This window comes from Nerophis lumbriciformis, linkage group LG29, assembly GCF_033978685.3.
Source record: "Nerophis lumbriciformis linkage group LG29, RoL_Nlum_v2.1, whole genome shotgun sequence".
Lineage (NCBI taxonomy): Eukaryota > Metazoa > Chordata > Actinopteri > Syngnathiformes > Syngnathidae > Nerophis > Nerophis lumbriciformis.
The window spans coordinates 4,155,858-4,179,574 of NC_084576.2; the positions used below are offsets into that span (position 1 = coordinate 4,155,858).

Sequence of the window (23,717 nt, forward strand, 5' to 3'; positions counted from 1 at the left end):
TAACATCTACGGCTTTTAGAGAGTGCACAACTACGCACACAACAAGGAGACAAAGCAGAAGAATGTGGAAGATACAGCCATGGCGACGCCGACGATGAGTAAGATGAAGAAATACGCTTGTAAGTTCCAAAACGAATGGAAACAAGAATTTCAGTTTATCCAGGACAGCTCGAAGGGGAAGGGTATGCTGCCTGTACATTTTATAGAACAGGCTTCTCCATTGAACACGGTGGCCGAACGGATATAGTCACTCATGAACGGTCAGTGGAGCACAAGGCGGCGGCAGCGCAGCACAGGTCAGCCCAGTATTATGGGCCACCTTGCTAAATGGAGACCCAATGGTGTAACATATGCCGAGACAAAGATGGCTGTGCTGATAGCTGGAAGCAACATCCCGTTCTCATTTGCGGATGTCTTCAACAAATCCATGAAGGATATGTTCCCGGATTCAGAGATCGCTCGCCAGTACTCAAATGGCAGAACAAAGGCTACTCAAATAGTGAAAGGTAAGTATTGTTTTGTTTTTTTAGTAAGCAGCAAGTACAGTACAGTTAGAAGAACAACTGTGTTTTCATTACTGTGTATTTGATAGGTATATATATATATATATATATATATATATATATATATATATATATATATATATATATATATATAGCTAGAATTCACTGAAAGTCAAGTATTTCATATACTGTATTTTCCGCACTATAAGGCGCACCTAAAAACCTCCAATTTTGTCAAAAGCTGACAGTGCGCCTTATAATCCGATGCGCCTTATATATGGACCAATATTGAGCCTCCAACAGGTAAAAGTTTCAATCAATCAATCAATCGCAACTACGGTAAGCAGCCGCCGACTTCATTTTCCCCCGTAGAAGAAGAAGCGCGCGGTGCATGCTGGGATATATGACTGCGCGAGGCGTGCCGTTTCATTTCCATTTGTTCGTTTACGTAAAGACCCCAAAATGGCTCCTATTAAGAGACACGCTTATGACGCAGAGTTTAAACTTAAGACGATCAGTCATGCAGTAGAACACGGGAATAGAGCAGCAGCAACACTGACTCCATTAATGACGACTTCGACGAGACGGAGCCGGGCATGTTGGATGCCGTATTCGCCCAACTGTTTAATTCGGACACTGAAGAAGAATAATTCGAGGGATTCGTGGATGAGGAATAACTTCATAAAGTGAGCTTTACATGTTTATTTTGTGTGTTGTGTTGCATGACATTAACGTTTGAGCAATGTTCAGTTATTGATATATTGTTATTGCTCTGCACTATTTTGAGTGTTACTATATTGTGATTGCACAAACGTTTCATTTACCGTAACTGTATCACTGTTTTTTACGTGTTTATTGAATCAGGGAAAAGTTCCCCTCCACTATGTGATATAAATGTTGCACTACATGTTATACCTTGCTGTTGTTAAAAGATAAACAAAACACCACGTCACTGACTTTACCTCGGGGAAAATAATAAAACAGCTGTTTATTCATTTTGGGAGTGAACAAAGTTGTCAGAACGCTGGTTTGTAATCTATTAATAAAGTTTGACTGACCTATCTGACTGTTTTGTTGACATTCCCTTTAGCGCAGCTCCATCTAATGGATGCATAACATAACCCCAGCCTCTACTGTAGCGTCTATTCTATGCGCCTTATAATGCGGCGCGCCTTGTATATGAACAAAGCCTTTCATTGAAGGTGAGCCTTATAATCCGGTGCGCCTTATAGTGCGGAAAATACGATGTGTGTGTATATATATATATATATATATATATATATATATATATATATATATATATATATATATATATATATATACACACACATATATATATATATATATATATACCGTATATGAAATACTTGACTTTTGGTGAATTCTAGCTGTAAATATACTCCTCCCCTCTTAACCCCCCCCATCTCCCGAATTCGGAGGTCTTAAGGTTGGCAAGTATGGTTACATCACACGACATCAGCTCTTTAGCGAAACCTTCTCAGCATCATCGCGCCATCGTGTTTCATTCTGTCCACAACTCACGCCCGCCATCTTTTGTCGGTCATACAGGTCAAGGGCAGGCGCAGAGGACTCGCATTAGTGATGCCAGAGGGGGGGAGGGCATCAGGCGGTGGCACCACCTTACACCAGCGTCTCCTATGCCAGTCCTCGACGCCTGCTCCCGACTCGACCGCCCTCGCAGGTGGTGTGGCGCCATCAGGTGGTGGCGAGGCGCGGCCACACCCACCTTTGCGGCTTGCGACTCCCGCAGGTAATATTTCAACAAGTCGGCCAACTTCAGGTCCTCGTCGGCCGCGACCCGCGCCTCGATTTTCTGCAGGGAGACACAGTGGTCAGCGGGGGCGCGGCGCAAGGCGCCAGTCACGTGAGAGCGCGGGGCCTACCCTGGTCTTCTCGAAGAGCTCAGACACCTTGAGGAAGAACCTGAAACGCCACAGAGGGACAGGTCAAGGCTGCGCTGGCGTGTCACAAAAACCCTCGGCGGCGCTCTTCTCACTTGCACAAGTCGCTGGAGTCCTGCGTGCCCAGCGCGTAGAGACACGACGCCATCCTGTTGATGTCGTCAGCGGCGTCTGAGTGAGGGGCAACACTATTGGCTGTCAGTCATCATGAGGACACGCCCCCTTCCCGCATGCTTCACCACTTTCATTCCATTTGTTGTGTTGTGTCACATCAATCAACAGTCAGCGCACACCATTTCTTCTATTTTACATAGGGTAAACATGCCAGGCTATAGGCAGCTACACGACAGCTAAGCACACAATAGTACACAAGCTAGATGAATCATGAAGTGGAGTGGTCATTGTCTTTTTGCTCACAACAATTCATGAAGTGGAACTCATGTATCGGACACGTTTGTTACTGATACTTTCTGATAGGCCTTGGAGACTTTGATCATGAACACAGCTACACCCATGTTATCATTTTGATGTTATTTCATATCATCATCCATAACCATAAACAATCACACCAACATTTTGCAGTTTGAGGGCTGGATGACATCACCGGTCAAGTTCATTGGGGCCATATCCGATCAATATCCATATCAATATTGATACGTACTCTATCGCAGTTTACTTGATCACACGTACACGGTCACACACGTACGTGATCACATGTAAGCGGTCACACACGTACACTGGTCACACATGTACATGATCATATGTCACACGATCATACGTTACACGTACACGATCACACGTACACGATCACACATACACGATCACACGTACGCGATCGATCACACGTACGCGGTCACACGTCACACGTCAGCGGTCCCACGTACACTGGTCACAGACATGTACATGATCATATGTCACACGATCATACGTTATACGTACGTGATCACACGTACGCGGTCACACACGTACACTGGTCACACACATGTACATGATCATATGTCACACGATCATACGTTACACGTACACGATCACGATCACAAATACATGATCACACGTACATGTACATATACATATACATATATAGCCCTTAATCACAAATGTTTCAAAGGGCTGCAGAAGCCACAACGGCATCCTCGACACAGATGCCACATAAATCTGATCAAATAAAACAGAAGTCATCATCATGGACCCACTAGCTGTGGAAGGATCACACGTACACGATCACACGTCATACGCCACGCGTACGATCACACATCACGCGGTCATACGTCAAACGTACGCGTTCACACGTCACGCGATCACACGTCACACGTACACGGTCACACACATGTACGTGATCACACGTACGCGGTCACACATGTACATGATCATATGTCACACGATCATACGTTACTCGTACACGATCACACGTCACACGTACGCGGTCACACGTACCTGATCACACGTACGCGATGCGGTCACACACATGTATGTGATCACACGTACGCGGTCACACACATGTACATGATCATATGTCACACGATCATACGTTACACGTACACGGTCATACGTACACGGTCATACGTCAAACGTACGCGGTCACATGTCACGCGGTCATACGTCAAACGTACGCGGTCACACGTCAGCGATCATGCGATCACACGTACGCGATCACACGCACACGATCACACGTCAGCGATTACGCGATCACACGCACGCGATCACACAAACGCGATCACACGCCACACGCATGTGATCACACGTCACACGCCACACGTATGTGATCACACGCCACACGTACGCGATCATATGCCACACGTACGCGATCACACGTACACGGTCACACAAGTACGCGGTCACACACGTACACTGGTCACACACATGTAAATGATCATATGTCACACGATCATACGTTACACGTACACGATCACACGTCACGCGATCACACGTCAGCGATCATGCGATCACACGTACGCGATCACACGCACACGATCACACGTTAGCGATTACGCGATCACACGCCACACGTACGCACGCGATCAAACGTCACACGTACGCGATCACACTCCACACGTACACGATCACACGTCAGCGATTGCACGATCACACGCCACACGTACGCGATCACACGCATGTGATCACACGCCACACGTACACGATCACATGTCACACGTCACGCGATCACACGTCAGCGATCATGCGATCACACGTACGCGATCACACGCACACGATCACACGTCAGCGATTACGCGATCACACGCACGCGATCACACGCCACACGCATGTGATCACACGTCACACGCCACACGTATGTGATCACACGCCACACGTACGCGATCATATGCCACACGTACACGGTCACACAAGTACGCGGTCACACACGTACACTGGTCACACACATGTAAATGATCATATGTCACACGATCATACGTTACACGTACACGATCACACGTCACGCGATAACACGTCAGCGATCATGCGATCACACGCCACACGTACGCGATCACACGCACACGATCACACGTTAGCGATTACGCGATCACACGCTACACGTACGCGATCACACGCACGCGATCAAACGTCACACGTACGTGATCACACTCCACACGCACACGATCACACGTCAGCGATTGCACGATCACACGCCACACGTACGCGATCACACGCCACACGTATGTGATCACACGTCACACGCATGTGATCACACGCCACACGTACACGATCACATGCCACACGTACGCGATCACACGCCACACGTATGTGATCACACGTCACACGCATGTGATTACACGCCACACGTACACGATCACATGCCACACGTACGCGATCACACGCCACACATACGCGATTACACGCACACAATCACACGCACGCGATCACACACCACACGCCAGACATACACAATCACACTCACATGATCGCGCGCCACACGTACACGATCACATGCACACGATCGCACGCACACGTTCGCATGCCACACGTACACGATAGCACGCACACGATCACACGCCACACGTACACCACACGTAAACGATCGCACGCCACACGTACACGATCGCACATTAGCGATTAGGCGATCACACGCCACACGTACGCGCACACACGCACACGATCAAACGTCACACGTCAGCGTTCACACGTCACACGTCCGCGATCACAGATTAGCGATTACGCGATCACACGCCACACGTACGCGCACACACGCACACGATCAAACGTCACACGTCAGCGTTCACACGCACGCGATCAAATGTCACACGTCAGCGTTCACACGCACGCGATCAAACGTCACACGTCAGCGTTCACACGCTACACGTATGCGATCACACGCCACACGTACGCGATCACACGCCACACGTACGCGATCACACGCACACGATCACACGCCACATGTACGCGATCACACGCCACACATACACGATCACACGCACGCGATCACACATACACGATCACACGCACGCGATCACACGCCACACGATCACACGCACGCGATCACACGCCACACGTACACGATCACACGCACGCGATCACACGCCACACGTACACGCTCACACGCACACGATCACACGCCACACGTACACGCTCACACGCACACGATCACATGCACACGATCGCGCGCCACACGTACACGATCGCGCGCCACACGCACACGATCGCACGCGATCAGACGCACACGATCAGACGCACACGATCACACGCCACACGATCACACGCCACACGCACACGATCGCACGCACACGCCCACGATCGCATGCACACGATCGCACGCCACACGATCGCACGCCACACGATCGCACGCCACTCGATCGCACGCCACACGATCGCACGCCACACGATCGCACGCCACACGATCGCACGCCACGATCGCACGCCACACGCACACGATCGCACGCCACACGCACACGATCGCACGCCACACGATCGCACGCCACACGTACACGATCGCACGCCACACGTACACGATCGCACGCCACACGTACACGATCGCACGCCACACGTACACGATCGCACGCCACACGTACACGATCGCACGCCACACGTACACGATCGCACGCCAAATGATCACACACACGCAGGTGAAACTTACTCTTGTGCGAGCGAATCATTCTGTCAGATTTGGCGGAGGCGTCTTTGACTCGGTTGTGATATTCCAGCAGGAACGTCTTCTCGTGCTCGAAGAAGTCGTCCACGTCCTGAGGACACACACACACACGTCACACACACACACACTCACGCATGCGAGTGACCCCGCCCCCTTCAGCATGTCACCTTGACGCCCGCCACCAAGACTCCATCGGCAGACTTGACCACGTTCTTGAAGAAGTCCTCCAGCTTCTCCTTCTTGTTCTTGCCTCGCACACTCAGCTGCAAGAACACAAGACACACGTGAGTGACATTTGACAAGACAGGCACACGTGAGCGACGTTTGACAAGACAGGCACACGTGAGCGACGTTTGACAAGACAGGCACACGTGAGCGACGTTTGACAAGACAGGCTCACGTGAGCGACGTTTGACAAGACAGGCTCACGTGAGCGACGTTTGACAAGACAGGCACACGTGAGCGACGTTTGACAAGACAGGCACACGTGAGCGACGTTTGACGAAACAGACACACGTGAGCGACGTTTGACAAGACGGACACGTGAGCGACGTTTGACAAGACAGACACACGTGAGCGACGTTTGACAAAACGGACACACGTGAACAACGTTTGACAAGACAGGCACACGTGAGCGACGTTTGACAAGACAGGCTCACGTGAGCGACGTTTGACAAGACAGGCACACGTGAGCGACGTTTGACAAGACAGACACATGTGAGCAACGTTTGACGAAACAGACACACGTAAGCGACGTTTGACAAGACAGAAACACGTGAGCGACGTCTGACAAGACAGACACGTGAACGACAAAACAGACACACGTGAGTGACGTTTGACAAGACAGGCACACGTGACCGACAAGATAGACACGTGAGCGACGTTTGACAAGACGGACACGTGAGCGACGTTTGACAAGACAGGCACACGTGAGCGACGTTTGACAAGACAGGCACACGTGAGCGACGTTTGACAAGACAGGCACACGTGAGCGACGTTTGACAAGACAGGCTCACGTGAGCGACGTTTGACAAGACAGGCACACGTGAGCGACGTTTGACAAGACAGACACATGTGAGCAACGTTTGACGAAACAGACACACGTAAGCGACGTTTGACAAGACAGAAACACGTGAGCGACGTCTGACAAGACAGACACGTGAACGACAAAACAGACACACGTGAGTGACGTTTGACAAGACAGGCACACGTGACCGACAAGATAGACACGTGAGCGACGTTTGACAAGACAGGCACACGCGAGCGACGTTTGACAAGACAGACACACGTGAGCAACGTTTGACAAGACAGGCACACGTGAGCGACGTATGACAAGACAGGCACACGTGAGCGACGTTTGACAAGACAGGCACACGTGAGCGACGTTTGACAAGACAGGCACACGTGAGCGACGTTTGACAAGACAGGCACACGTGAGCGACGTTTGACAAGACAGACACACATGAGCAACGTTTGACAAGACAGACACACATGAGCAACATTTGACAAGACAGGCACACGTGAGCGACAAGATAGACACGTGAGCGACGTTTGACAAGACAGGCACATGTGAGCGACAAGATAGACACGTGAGCGACATTTGACAAGACAGGCACACGTGAGCGACAAGATAGACACGTGAGCGACGTTTGACAAGACAGGCACACGTGAGCGAAAAAACAGACACACGTGAGCGACGTTTGACAAGACAGGCACACGTGAGCGACGTTTGACAAGACAGGCACACGTGAGCGACGTTTGACAAGACAGGCTCACGTGAGCGACGTTTGACGAGACAGGCTCACGTGAGCGACTTTTGACAAGACAGACAAGTGAACGACAAAACAGACACACGTGAGTGACGTTTGACAAGACAGGCACACGTGAGCGACAAGATAGACACGTGACCGACGTTTGACAAGACAGGCACACGCGAGCGACGTTTGATAAGACAGGCACACGTGAGCGATGTTTGACAAGACAGGCACACGTGAGCGACGTATGACAAGACAGGCACACGTGAGCGACGTTTGATAAGACAGGCACACGTGAGCGACGTTTGACAAGACAGGCACACGTGAGCGACGTTTGACAAGACAGACACACGTGAGCAACGTTTGACAAGACAGACACACATGAGCAACGTTTGACAAGACAGGCACACGTGAGCGACAAGATAGACACGTGCGCGACGTTTGACAAGACAGGCACACGCGAGCGACGTTTGACAAGACAGACACACGTGAGCAACGTTTGACAAGACAGGCACACGTGAGCGACGTATGACAAGACAGGCACACGTGAGCGACGTTTGACAAGACAAGCACACATGAGCGACGTTTGACAAGACAGGCACACGTGAGCGACGTTTGACAAGACAGGCACACGTGAGCGACGTTTGACAAGACAGACACACATGAGCGGCGTTTGACAAGACAGGCACACGTGAGCGACAAGATAGACACGTGAGCGACGTTTGACAAGACAGGCACATGTGAGCGACAAGATAGACACGTGAGCGACATTTGACAAGACAGGCACACGTGAGCGACAAGATAGACACGTGAGCGACGTTTGACAAGACAGGCACACGTGAGCGAAAAAACAGACACACGTGAGCGACGTTTGACAAGACAGGCACACGTGAGCGACGTTTGACAAGACAGGCACACGTGAGCGACGTTTGACAAGACAGGCTCACGTGAGCGACGTTTGACAAGACAGGCTCACGTGAGCGACGTTTGACAAGACAGGCACACGTGAGCGACGTTTGACAAGACAGACACACGCGAGCGACGTTTGACAAGACAGGCACACGTGAGCGACGTTTGACAAGACAGGCACACGTGAGCGACGTATGACAAGACAGGCACACGTGAGCGACGTTTGACAAGACAGGCACACGTGAGCGACGTTTGACAAGACAGGCACACGTGAGCGACGTTTGACAAGACAGACACACGTGAGCTACGTTTGACAAGACAGACACACGTGAGCAACGTTTGACAAGACAGGCACACGTGAGCGACGTATGACAAGACAGGCACACGTGAGCGACGTTTGACAAGACAGGCACACGTGAGCGACGTTTGACAAGACAGGCACACGTGAGCGACGTTTGACAAGACAGGCACACGTGAGCGACGTTTGACAAGACAGACACACATGAGCAACGTTTGACAAGACAGACACACATGAGCAACATTTGACAAGACAGGCACACGTGAGCGACAAGATAGACACGTGAGCGACGTTTGACAAGACAGGCACATGTGAGCGACAAGATAGACACGTGAGCGACATTTGACAAGACAGGCACACGTGAGCGACAAGATAGACACGTGAGCGACGTTTGACAAGACAGGCACACGTGAGCGAAAAAACAGACACACGTGAGCGACGTTTGACAAGACAGGCACACGTGAGCGACGTTTGACAAGACAGGCACACGTGAGCGACGTTTGACAAGACAGGCTCACGTGAGCGACGTTTGACGAGACAGGCTCACGTGAGCGACTTTTGACAAGACAGACAAGTGAACGACAAAACAGACACACGTGAGTGACGTTTGACAAGACAGGCACACGTGAGCGACAAGATAGACACGTGACCGACGTTTGACAAGACAGGCACACGCGAGCGACGTTTGACAAGACAGGCACACGTGAGCGACAAGATAGACACGTGAGCGACGTTTGACAAGACAGGCACATGTGAGCGACAAGATAGACACGTGAGCGACATTTGACAAGACAGGCACACGTGAGCGACAAGATAGACACGTGAGCGACGTTTGACAAGACAGGCACACGTGAGCGAAAAAACAGACACACGTGAGCGACGTTTGACAAGACAGGCACACGTGAGCGACGTTTGACAAGACAGGCACACGTGAGCGACGTTTGACAAGACAGGCTCACGTGAGCGACGTTTGACAAGACAGGCTCACGTGAGCGACGTTTGACAAGACAGGCACACGTGAGCGACGTTTGACAAGACAGACACACGCGAGCGACGTTTGACAAGACAGGCACACGTGAGCGACGTTTGACAAGACAGGCACACGTGAGCGACGTATGACAAGACAGGCACACGTGAGCGACGTTTGACAAGACAGGCACACGTGAGCGACGTTTGACAAGACAGGCACACGTGAGCGACGTTTGACAAGACAGACACACGTGAGCTACGTTTGACAAGACAGACACACGTGAGCAACGTTTGACAAGACAGGCACACGTGAGCGACGTATGACAAGACAGGCACACGTGAGCGACGTTTGACAAGACAGGCACACGTGAGCGACGTTTGACAAGACAGGCACACGTGAGCGACGTTTGACAAGACAGGCACACGTGAGCGACGTTTGACAAGACAGACACACATGAGCAACGTTTGACAAGACAGACACACATGAGCAACATTTGACAAGACAGGCACACGTGAGCGACAAGATAGACACGTGAGCGACGTTTGACAAGACAGGCACATGTGAGCGACAAGATAGACACGTGAGCGACATTTGACAAGACAGGCACACGTGAGCGACAAGATAGACACACGTGAGCGAAAAAACAGACACACGTGAGCGACGTTTGACAAGACAGGCACACGTGAGCGACGTTTGACAAGACAGGCACACGTGAGCGACGTTTGACAAGACAGGCTCACGTGAGCGACGTTTGACGAGACAGGCTCACGTGAGCGACTTTTGACAAGACAGACAAGTGAACGACAAAACAGACACACGTGAGTGACGTTTGACAAGACAGGCACACGTGAGCGACAAGATAGACACGTGACCGACGTTTGACAAGACAGGCACACGCGAGCGACGTTTGATAAGACAGGCACACGTGAGCGACGTTTGACAAGACAGGCACACGTGAGCGACGTATGACAAGACAGGCACACGTGAGCGACGTTTGATAAGACAGGCACACGTGAGCGACGTTTGACAAGACAGGCACACGTGAGCGACGTTTGACAAGACAGACACACGTGAGCAACGTTTGACAAGACAGACACACATGAGCAACGTTTGACAAGACAGGCACACGTGAGCGACAAGATAGACACGTGCGCGACGTTTGACAAGACAGGCACACGCGAGCGACGTTTGACAAGACAGACACACGTGAGCAACGTTTGACAAGACAGGCACACGTGAGCGACGTATGACAAGACAGGCACACGTGAGCGACGTTTGACAAGACAAGCACACATGAGCGACGTTTGACAAGACAGGCACACGTGAGCGACGTTTGACAAGACAGGCACACGTGAGCGACGTTTGACAAGACAGACACACATGAGCGGCGTTTGACAAGACAGGCACACGTGAGCGACAAGATAGACACGTGAGCGACGTTTGACAAGACAGGCACATGTGAGCGACAAGATAGACACGTGAGCGACATTTGACAAGACAGGCACACGTGAGCGACAAGATAGACACGTGAGCGACGTTTGACAAGACAGGCACACGTGAGCGAAAAAACAGACACACGTGAGCGACGTTTGACAAGACAGGCACACGTGAGCGACGTTTGACAAGACAGGCACACGTGAGCGACGTTTGACAAGACAGGCTCACGTGAGCGACGTTTGACAAGACAGGCTCACGTGAGCGACGTTTGACAAGACAGGCACACGTGAGCGACGTTTGACAAGACAGACACACGCGAGCGACGTTTGACAAGACAGGCACACGTGAGCGACGTTTGACAAGACAGGCACACGTGAGCGACGTATGACAAGACAGGCACACGTGAGCGACGTTTGACAAGACAGGCACACGTGAGCGACGTTTGACAAGACAGGCACACGTGAGCGACGTTTGACAAGACAGACACACGTGAGCTACGTTTGACAAGACAGACACACGTGAGCAACGTTTGACAAGACAGGCACACGTGAGCGACGTATGACAAGACAGGCACACGTGAGCGACGTTTGACAAGACAGGCACACGTGAGCGACGTTTGACAAGACAGGCACACGTGAGCGACGTTTGACAAGACAGGCACACGTGAGCGACGTTTGACAAGACAGACACACATGAGCAACGTTTGACAAGACAGACACACATGAGCAACATTTGACAAGACAGGCACACGTGAGCGACAAGATAGACACGTGAGCGACGTTTGACAAGACAGGCACATGTGAGCGACAAGATAGACACGTGAGCGACATTTGACAAGACAGGCACACGTGAGCGACAAGATAGACACGTGAGCGACGTTTGACAAGACAGGCACACGTGAGCGAAAAAACAGACACACGTGAGCGACGTTTGACAAGACAGGCACACGTGAGCGACGTTTGACAAGACAGGCACACGTGAGCGACGTTTGACAAGACAGGCTCACGTGAGCGACGTTTGACGACACAGGCTCACGTGAGCGACTTTTGACAAGACAGACAAGTGAACGACAAAACAGACACACGTGAGTGACGTTTGACAAGACAGGCACACGTGAGCGACAAGATAGACACGTGACCGACGTTTGACAAGACAGGCACACGCGAGCGACGTTTGACAAGACAGGCACACGTGAGCGACAAGATAGACACGTGAGCGACGTTTGACAAGACAGGCACATGTGAGCGACAAGATAGACACGTGAGCGACATTTGACAAGACAGGCACACGTGAGCGACAAGATAGACACGTGAGCGACGTTTGACAAGACAGGCACACGTGAGCGAAAAAACAGACACACGTGAGCGACGTTTGACAAGACAGGCACACGTGAGCGACGTTTGACAAGACAGGCACACGTGAGCGACGTTTGACAAGACAGGCTCACGTGAGCGACGTTTGACAAGACAGGCTCACGTGAGCGACGTTTGACAAGACAGGCACACGTGAGCGACGTTTGACAAGACAGACACACGCGAGCGACGTTTGACAAGACAGGCACACGTGAGCGACGTTTGACAAGACAGGCACACGTGAGCGACGTATGACAAGACAGGCACACGTGAGCGACGTTTGACAAGACAGGCACACGTGAGCGACGTTTGACAAGACAGGCACACGTGAGCGACGTTTGACAAGACAGACACACGTGAGCTACGTTTGACAAGACAGACACACGTGAGCAACGTTTGACAAGACAGGCACACGTGAGCGACGTATGACAAGACAGGCACACGTGAGCGACGTTTGACAAGACAGGCACACGTGAGCGACGTTTGACAAGACAGGCACACGTGAGCGACGTTTGACAAGACAGGCACACGTGAGCGACGTTTGACAAGACAGACACACATGAGCAACGTTTGACAAGACAGACACACATGAGCAACATTTGACAAGACAGGCACACGTGAGCGACAAGATAGACACGTGAGCGACGTTTGACAAGACAGGCACATGTGAGCGACAAGATAGACACGTGAGCGACATTTGACAAGACAGGCACACGTGAGCGACAAGATAGACACGTGAGCGACGTTTGACAAGACAGGCACACGTGAGCGAAAAAACAGACACACGTGAGCGACGTTTGACAAGACAGGCACACGTGAGCGACGTTTGACAAGACAGGCACACGTGAGCGACGTTTGACAAGACAGGCTCACGTGAGCAACGTTTGACGAGACAGGCTCACGTGAGCGACTTTTGACAAGACAGACAAGTGAACGACAAAACAGACACACGTGAGTGACGTTTGACAAGACAGGCACACGTGAGCGACAAGATAGACACGTGACCGACGTTTGACAAGACAGGCACACGCGAGCGACGTTTGATAAGACAGGCACACGTGAGCGACGTTTGACAAGACAGGCACACGTGAGCGACGTATGACAAGACAGGCACACGTGAGCGACGTTTGATAAGACAGGCACACGTGAGCGACGTTTGACAAGACAGGCACACGTGAGCGACGTTTGACAAGACAGACACACGTGAGCAACGTTTGACAAGACAGACACACATGAGCAACGTTTGACAAGACAGGCACACGTGAGCGACAAGATAGACACGTGCGCGACGTTTGACAAGACAGGCACACGCGAGCGACGTTTGACAAGACAGACACACGTGAGCAACGTTTGACAAGACAGGCACACGTGAGCGACGTATGACAAGACAGGCACACGTGAGCGACGTTTGACAAGACAAGCACACATGAGCGACGTTTGACAAGACAGGCACACGTGAGCGACGTTTGACAAGACAGGCACACGTGAGCGACGTTTGACAAGACAGACACACATGAGCGGCGTTTGACAAGACAGGCACACGTGAGCGACAAGATAGACACGTGAGCGACGTTTGACAAGACAGGCACATGTGAGCGACAAGATAGACACGTGAGCGACATTTGACAAGACAGGCACACGTGAGCGACAAGATAGACACGTGAGCGACGTTTGACAAGACAGGCACACGTGAGCGAAAAAACAGACACACGTGAGCGACGTTTGACAAGACAGGCACACGTGAGCGACGTTTGACAAGACAGGCACACGTGAGCGACGTTTGACAAGACAGGCTCACGTGAGCGACGTTTGACAAGACAGGCTCACGTGAGCGACGTTTGACAAGACAGGCACACGTGAGCGACGTTTGACAAGACAGACACACGCGAGCGACGTTTGACAAGACAGGCACACGTGAGCGACGTTTGACAAGACAGGCACACGTGAGCGACGTATGACAAGACAGGCACACGTGAGCGACGTTTGACAAGACAGGCACACGTGAGCGACGTTTGACAAGACAGGCACACGTGAGCGACGTTTGACAAGACAGACACACGTGAGCTACGTTTGACAAGACAGACACACGTGAGCAACGTTTGACAAGACAGGCACACGTGAGCGACGTATGACAAGACAGGCACACGTGAGCGACGTTTGACAAGACAGGCACACGTGAGCGACGTTTGACAAGACAGGCACACGTGAGCGACGTTTGACAAGACAGGCACACGTGAGCGACGTTTGACAAGACAGACACACATGAGCAACGTTTGACAAGACAGACACACATGAGCAACATTTGACAAGACAGGCACACGTGAGCGACAAGATAGACACGTGAGCGACGTTTGACAAGACAGGCACATGTGAGCGACAAGATAGACACGTGAGCGACATTTGACAAGACAGGCACACGTGAGCGACAAGATAGACACGTGAGCGACGTTTGACAAGACAGGCACACGTGAGCGAAAAAACAGACACACGTGAGCGACGTTTGACAAGACAGGCACACGTGAGCGACGTTTGACAAGACAGGCACACGTGAGCGACGTTTGACAAGACAGGCTCACGTGAGCGACGTTTGACGAGACAGGCTCACGTGAGCGACTTTTGACAAGACAGACAAGTGAACGACAAAACAGACACACGTGAGTGACGTTTGACAAGACAGGCACACGTGAGCGACAAGATAGACACGTGACCGACGTTTGACAAGACAGGCACACGCGAGCGACGTTTGATAAGACAGGCACACGTGAGCGACGTTTGACAAGACAGGCACACGTGAGCGACGTATGACAAGACAGGCACACGTGAGCGACGTTTGATAAGACAGGCACACGTGAGCGACGTTTGACAAGACAGGCACACGTGAGCGACGTTTGACAAGACAGACACACGTGAGCAACGTTTGACAAGACAGACACACATGAGCAACGTTTGACAAGACAGGCACACGTGAGCGACAAGATAGACACGTGCGCGACGTTTGACAAGACAGGCACACGCGAGCGACGTTTGACAAGACAGACACACGTGAGCAACGTTTGACAAGACAGGCACACGTGAGCGACGTATGACAAGACAGGCACACGTGAGCGACGTTTGACAAGACAAGCACACATGAGCGACGTTTGACAAGACAGGCACACGTGAGCGACGTTTGACAAGACAGGCACACGTGAGCGACGTTTGACAAGACAGACACACATGAGCGGCGTTTGACAAGACAGGCACACGTGAGCGACAAGATAGACACGTGAGCGACGTTTGACAAGACAGGCACATGTGAGCGACAAGATAGACACGTGAGCGACATTTGACAAGACAGGCACACGTGAGCGACAAGATAGACACGTGAGCAACGTTTGACAAGACAGGCACACGTGAGCGAAAAAACAGACACACGTGAGCGACGTTTGACAAGACAGGCACACGTGAGCGACGTTTGACAAGACAGGCACACGTGAGCGACGTTTGACAAGACAGGCTCACGTGAGCGACGTTTGACAAGACAGGCTCACGTGAGCGACGTTTGACAAGACAGGCACACGTGAGCGACGTTTGACAAGACAGACACACGCGAGCGACGTTTGACAAGACAGGCACACGTGAGCGACGTTTGACAAGACAGGCACACGTGAGCGACGTATGACAAGACAGGCACACGTGAGCGACGTTTGACAAGACAGGCACACGTGAGCGACGTTTGACAAGACAGGCACACGTGAGCGACGTTTGACAAGACAGACACACGTGAGCTACGTTTGACAAGACAGACACACATGAGCAACGTTTGACAAGACAGGCACACGTGAGCGACAAGATAGACACGTGAGCGACGTTTGACAAGACAGGCACACGTGAGCGACAAGATAGACACGTGAGCGCCATTTGACAAGACAGGCACACGTGAGCGACAAGATAAGACACGTGAGCGACGTTTGACAAGACAGACACATGTGAGCGACGTTTGACAAGACAGGCACACGTGAGCGAAAAAACAGACACACGTGAGCGACGTTTGACAAGACAGGCACACGTGAGCAACGTTTGACAAGACAGGCACATGTGAGCGACGTTTGACAAGACAGGCACACGTGAGCGACAAGATAGACACGTGAGCGACGTTTGACAAGACAGGCACACGCGAGCGACGTTTGACAAGACAGGCACACGTGAGCGACGTTTGACAAGACAGACACACGTGAGTGACGTTTGACAAGACAGACACACGTGAGTGACGTTTGACAAGACAGGCACACGTGAGCGACAAGATAGACACGTGAGCGACGTTTGACAAGACAGGCACACGCGAGCGACGTTTGACAAGACAGGCACACGTGAGCGACGTATGACAAGACAGGCACACGTGAGCGACGTTTGACAAGACAGGCACACGTGAGCGACGTTTGACAAGACAGGCACACGTGAGCGACGTTTGACAAGACAGACACACGTGAGCTACGTTTGACAAGACAGACACACATGAGCAACGTTTGACAAGACAGGCACACGTGAGCGACAAGATAGACACGTGAGCGACGTTTGACAAGACAGGCACACGTGAGCGACAAGATAGACACGTGAGCGCCATTTGACAAGACAGGCACACGTGAGCGACAAGATAGACACGTGAGCGACGTTTGACAAGACAGACACATGTGAGCGACGTTTGACAAGACAGGCACACGTGAGCGAAAAAACAGACACACGTGAGCGACGTTTGACAAGACAGGCACACGTGAGCGACGTTTGACAAGACAGGCACATGTGAGCGACGTTTGACAAGACAGGCACACGCGAGCGACGTTTGACAAGACAGGCACACGTGAGCGACGTTTGACAAGACAGACACACGTGAGTGACGTTTGACAAGACAGGCACACGTGAGCGACAAGATAGACACGTGAGCGACGTTTGACATGACAGGCACGTGAGCGACGTTTGATAAGACAGGCACACTGACAAGACAGACACACGTGAGCGACGTTTGACAAGACAGCCACACATGAGCGACGTTTGACAATACAGACAAACGTGAGCGACGTTTGACAAGACAGACACACGTGAGCGATGTTTGACAAGACAGATCCACGTGAGCGACGTTTGACAAGACAGACACACGTGAGCGACGTTTGACAAGACAGGCACACGTGAGCGACGTTTGACAAGACAGGCACACGTGAGCGACAAGATAGACACGTGAGCGACGTTTGACATGACAGGCACGTGAGCGACGTTTGATAAGACAGGCACACGTGAGCGACAAGATAGACACGTGAGCGACGTTTGACAAGACAGGCACACGTGAGCGACAAGATAGACACGTGAGCGACGTTTGACAAGACAGACACATGTGAGCGACGTTTGACAAGACAGACACACGTGAGCGAAAAAACAGACACACGTGAGCGACGTTTGACAACACAGGCACACGTGAGCGACAAGATAGACATGTGAGCGACGTTTGACAAGACAGGCACACGTGAGCGACAAGATAGACACGTGAGCGACGTTTGACAAGACAGACACATGTGAGCGACGTTTGACAAGACAGGCACACGTGAGCGACAAGATAGACACGTGAGCGACGTTTGACAAGACAGGCACACGTGAGCGACAAGATAGACACGTGAGCGACGTTTGACAAGACAGACACACGTGAGCGACAAGATAGACACGTGAGCGACGTTTGACAAGACAGACACATGTGAGCGACGTTTGACAAGACAGGCACACGTGAGCGACAAGATAGACACGTGAGCGACGTTTGACAAGACAGGCACACGTGAGCGACAAGATAGACACGTGAGCGACGTTTGACAAGACAGACACATGTGAGCGACGTTTGACAAGACAGAGACACGTGAGCGAAAAAACAGACACACGTGAGCGACGTTTGACAACACAGGCACACGTGAGCGACAAGATAGACACGTGAGCGACGTTTGACAACACAGGCACACGTGAGCGACATTTGACAAGACAGACACACATGAGCGACATTTGACAAGACAGACACACGTGAGCTACGTTTGACAAGACAGACCCACGTGAGCGACGTTTGACAAGACAGACCCACGTGAGCGACGTTTGACAAGACAGACCCACGTGAGCGACGTTTGACAAGACAGATACGTGAGCGACGTTTGACAAGACAGGCACACGTGAGCGACGTTTGACAAGACAGACACAAGTGAGCGACGTTTGACAAGACAGACACACGTGAGCGACATTTGACAAAGCAGACACATGTGAGCGACGTTTGACAAGACAGACACGTGAGCGACATTTGACAAGACGGACACACGTGAGCGACATTAGGGAGGGAGTCACGTACGTCCTGGTTGTACTCCAGGAAGACGTGGAAGTTGAGGTCCTTGCGGAGGACAGGGTGCGCCGCTACTCGACACAGAAAGACCTCGTGCATGGCCACCGTCTTTTTAAAGATGGCCAGGTACTCTCTGGGGGTCACATGACAGGAAGTGAGGCGACAAGGTGTGAGCGCACAGGTGAGCAGAACTCACGCCTCCAGCTCCTGCTTCATCTTGGTGAACTCCTCCTTGGTCATGGAGCCTTCGCCTTCGCCCAGCTTCTGCAGCTTCTCTCTGGAGGCGTCAAAGTCCGGCCTGGGGGGGGCGGGCGGTATCTGGGTGGGGACAGCGAGGGTCAGCTGACAGGAAGTGGGAGGGCAGGCGTGTGCGCCCACTCACGATGTAGCCGGCGTAGTCCTCGTTCTCCACGAAGGAGTCGTGCAGCCAGATAAACTCCTCGTGCTGGCGGACCACCGAGAACTCGCTCTGCTTGAAGTTGGGCAGCGTGCTCTGTGCGCGACACGGGCGCAGCGCACGTCAGCGGCGCTCAAAAAGAACAGGAAGTGGCGGCGGCGTCTCACCTTGGTGTGCACGGTGAACTTCACCTTGTCTCGCTCGCTCAGGGCGTCGGAGATGTCCACCTGCAGCGTGGCGTCCGTCTGGAGGTCCACGTTGACCGCCCTGGGCTACACACACACACACACACATTTTCCATGATGCACCTGCTCCCCCCTGGCAAGAGGATGCTGTTACGCAGCTGAGCGCTAATCAGGCTAATGCTAACAGCACCACGTGAGCACAACCAGTTCCAATAAAGCAGCAGTTAGCATCGAAACCAAGGACAGACAGTAGCTAGCTTGGATATGCGAACCCCAATAACGCTATGCTAATCTCAAATATGGTATGCTAAATAAAACAACGTTATGCTAACATCAATGACGCTATGCTAATCTCAATGATTTATGCTCAACCCCAATGACGCTATGCTAACTTCAAAACAATATGCTAACCCTAATGATGCTATGCTAACTTCAAAACAATATGCTAACCTCAACAATGCTATGCTCAGCCGCATTACGCACAATAACCTGCGTAATGGTATGCGCTCACCAATGTGATGCTATCCTAACCTCAAATATGCTTTGCTAAACAAAACAACATTATGCTAACATCAATGACGCTATGCTAACCTCAATGGTGCTATCCTAACCCTAATGATACTATGCCATCCATCCATTTTCTACCGCTTATTCCTTTTTGGGGTCGCGGGGGGTGCTGGAGCCTATCTCAGCTACAATCGGGCGGAAGGCGGGGTACACCCTGGACAAGTCGCCACCTCATCGCAGGGCCAACACAGATAGACAGACAACATTCACACTCACATCCACACACTAGGGCCAATTTAGTGTTGCCAATCAACCTATCCCCAGGTGCATGTCTTTGGAAGTGGGAGGAAGCCGGAGTACCCGGAGGGAACCCACGCAGTCACGGGGAGAACATGCAAACTCCACACAGAAAGATCCCGAGCCCGGGATTGAACCCAAGACCACTCAGGACCTTCGTATTGTGAGGCAGATGCACTAACCCCTAACCCACCGTGCCGCCCCTAATGATGCTATGCTAACTTCAAAACAATATGCTAACCCTAATGATGCTATGCTAACTTCAAAACAATATGCTAACCCTAATGATGCTATGCTAACTTCAAAACAATATGCTAACCTCAACGATGCTATGCTCACCCGCATTACGCCACAACAACCTGCGTATTGGTATGCGCTCACCAATGAGACTGTGCTAACCTCAATGTTGTCTGCTGCGTTCGACACCGTCGACCACACCACCTTAATCACTCGTCTTGAGAACTGTGTGGGCATTAAGGGCGTCGCCCTCAACTGGTTCCGGTCGTACCTAACCGACAGGAGTTTTTGTGTAAAAGTAGACAGTTTTATGTCGTCCACAGCTCCTTTACCACATGGGGTCCCCCAGGGCTCAATCCTTGCCCCAATTTTATTTGCGCTTTACCTTCTCCCCCTTGGTTCTATTTTTAGGAAGTACAGTATTGCATTTCATTTTTATGCCGATGATTGCCAGATTTATTTTCCCATGGCACAAAATAACACGGTTCAACGTCTTATTGACTGCCTGCACGACATCAAAGTCTGACTTTCAGCTAACTTCCTGAGCCTAAATGAAGATAAAACAGAAGTTATGTTGTTCGGTCCAAGTCGCTCTCCCTCCCCCAACGTTGACCTCGGCACTCTGACCCCGTATCTCAGCGACTCTGTCACAAACCTGGGGGTAAAGTTTGACTCAGATTTTAAATTCGAAAAACAAATCAGCAGCGTCGTTCAAAAAAGCTTTTATCAATTACGCCAAATAGCGAAAGTGAAACCGCTTCTATCAAGACATGATCTTGAGAAATTAATCCACGCTTTTATCTCGACTCGTCTTGATTACTGTAATGCCCTGTATGTTGGCATTAGCCAGGCCTCCCTCGCCCGCCTGCAGCTCGTGCAGAACTCTGCTGCTCGTCTGCTAACACAGACCCGCAGACGTGAGCACATCACCCCTATTTTAGCGTCCCTTCACTGGCTCCCTGTGCGTTACCGAATACATTTTAAACTCCTTTTATTTGTTTTTAAATGTCTAAACAACCTCGCGCCAACCTATCTCTCCGACCTCCTTCAGCCTTACTGCCCCACCCGATCCTTAAGATCAGCCGATCAGCTGCTGTTGACGGTCCCTGACACAAGGCTGAAGCTTAGAGGTGACAGAGCTTTCGCCGTTGCTGCTCCCAAGCTCTGGAACGACCTACCCCTGAGTGTTAGACAAGCCTCCTCTCTTCCTGTTTTTAAATCTCTCTTAAAAACATACTTTTATTCCATGGCTTTTAACACTGAGTGATATCCATCCTGCAATGGCGCCCCATAATACACCTGCTGTGATCCTGTTTTTATGTTTTTATTAATTCTATTTTAATTATTTATTTTTTATCGTGTTCTGTTTGTGTTGTGTTGTGTTTGCTCGGTACTCGTTTTATCTTTTAACCTGCTCATTGTACAGCACTTTGGCTACCCCTGTGGTAAATTTTAAATGTGCTCTATAAATAAAGTTGATTTGATTTGATTTGATGTTATGCTAACCTCAATTACTCTCATTGATGCTATCCTAACCTCAAATATGCTATGCTAAACAAATATGCTATGCTAACATCAATGACGCTATGCTAATTTCAATGATTTATGCTAACCTCAATGGCGCTATCCTAACCCTAATGATGCTATGCTAACTTCAAAACAATATGCTAACCCTAATGATGCTATGGTAACCTCAAATCAATACACTAACCTCAACGATGCTATACTCACCCGCATTACGCCACAACAACCTGCGTAATGGTATGCGCTCACCAATGAGACTGTGCTAACCTCAATGTTATGCTAACCTCAATTACTCTCATCGATGCTAACGCAACCCCAATGTTGCTATTTTAACCACAAGACAATATGTTAATTTCAACGATGGGACGGCGTGGCGCGGTGGAAGAATGGCCGTGCGCGACCCTAGGGTCCCTGGTTCAATCCCCACCTAGTACCAACCTCGTCATGTCCGTTGTGTCCTGAGCAAGACACTTCACCCTTGCTCCTGATGGGTGCTGGTTAGCGCCTTGCATGGCAGCTCCCTCCATCAGTGTGTGAATGTGTGTGTGAATGGGTAAATGTGGAAGTAGTGTCAAAGCGCTTTGAGTACCTTGAAGGTAGAAAAGCGCTATACAAGTACAACCCATTTATCATTTATTTATTTAACGATGCTATGCTAAACACAGGACAATGTGCTTACCTCAACAATGCTATGCTAACCCATATTATAAGGCAGGCATGGGCAATTATTTTGACTCAGGGGCCAAATTTATAGAAAAAAATGTGTCTGGGGGCCGGTATATCTGATTTTTAGGAACACTAATACAAAACCTCACAATAATGTCTGAATGCAAAAAACTTTATGATAGACTGCCTTAAAAAACGGAATGGAATTTTAATTTTTTTTTTTACTAAATAAGAGATACAGAATGTACATGAAAATAAAGAATGTGGGATCTACATTATTAACTATGAAGGATAAAACACTGAATATTGACAACATATGAAGTCACACCCCCTCTCCA

The 23,717-nt window shown here is 50.7% G+C and overlaps 1 protein-coding gene across 3 annotated transcripts in view; it reads right to left on the minus strand.

Annotated features, from left to right (window-relative positions):
• snx6 (sorting nexin 6) overlaps nt 1–23,717 on the minus strand; it is a 28,133-nt gene that overhangs the window by 1,181 nt on the left and 3,235 nt on the right. For all 3 annotated transcript variants that reach the window (XM_061925171.1, XM_061925172.1, XM_061925170.1), the window contains exons 3-11: nt 20,131–20,235; nt 19,949–20,059; nt 19,763–19,884; nt 19,576–19,699; nt 6,674–6,769; nt 6,492–6,597; nt 2,521–2,596; nt 2,408–2,447; nt 2,251–2,337 (exon numbers count right to left, since the gene is read on the minus strand). In XM_061925171.1, coding sequence (XP_061781155.1) covers nt 2,251–2,337; nt 2,408–2,447; nt 2,521–2,596; nt 6,492–6,597; nt 6,674–6,769; nt 19,576–19,699; nt 19,763–19,884; nt 19,949–20,059; nt 20,131–20,235 — 867 coding nt within the window. The remainder of the gene's footprint in view (nt 1–2,250; nt 2,338–2,407; nt 2,448–2,520; nt 2,597–6,491; nt 6,598–6,673; nt 6,770–19,575; nt 19,700–19,762; nt 19,885–19,948; nt 20,060–20,130; nt 20,236–23,717) is intronic.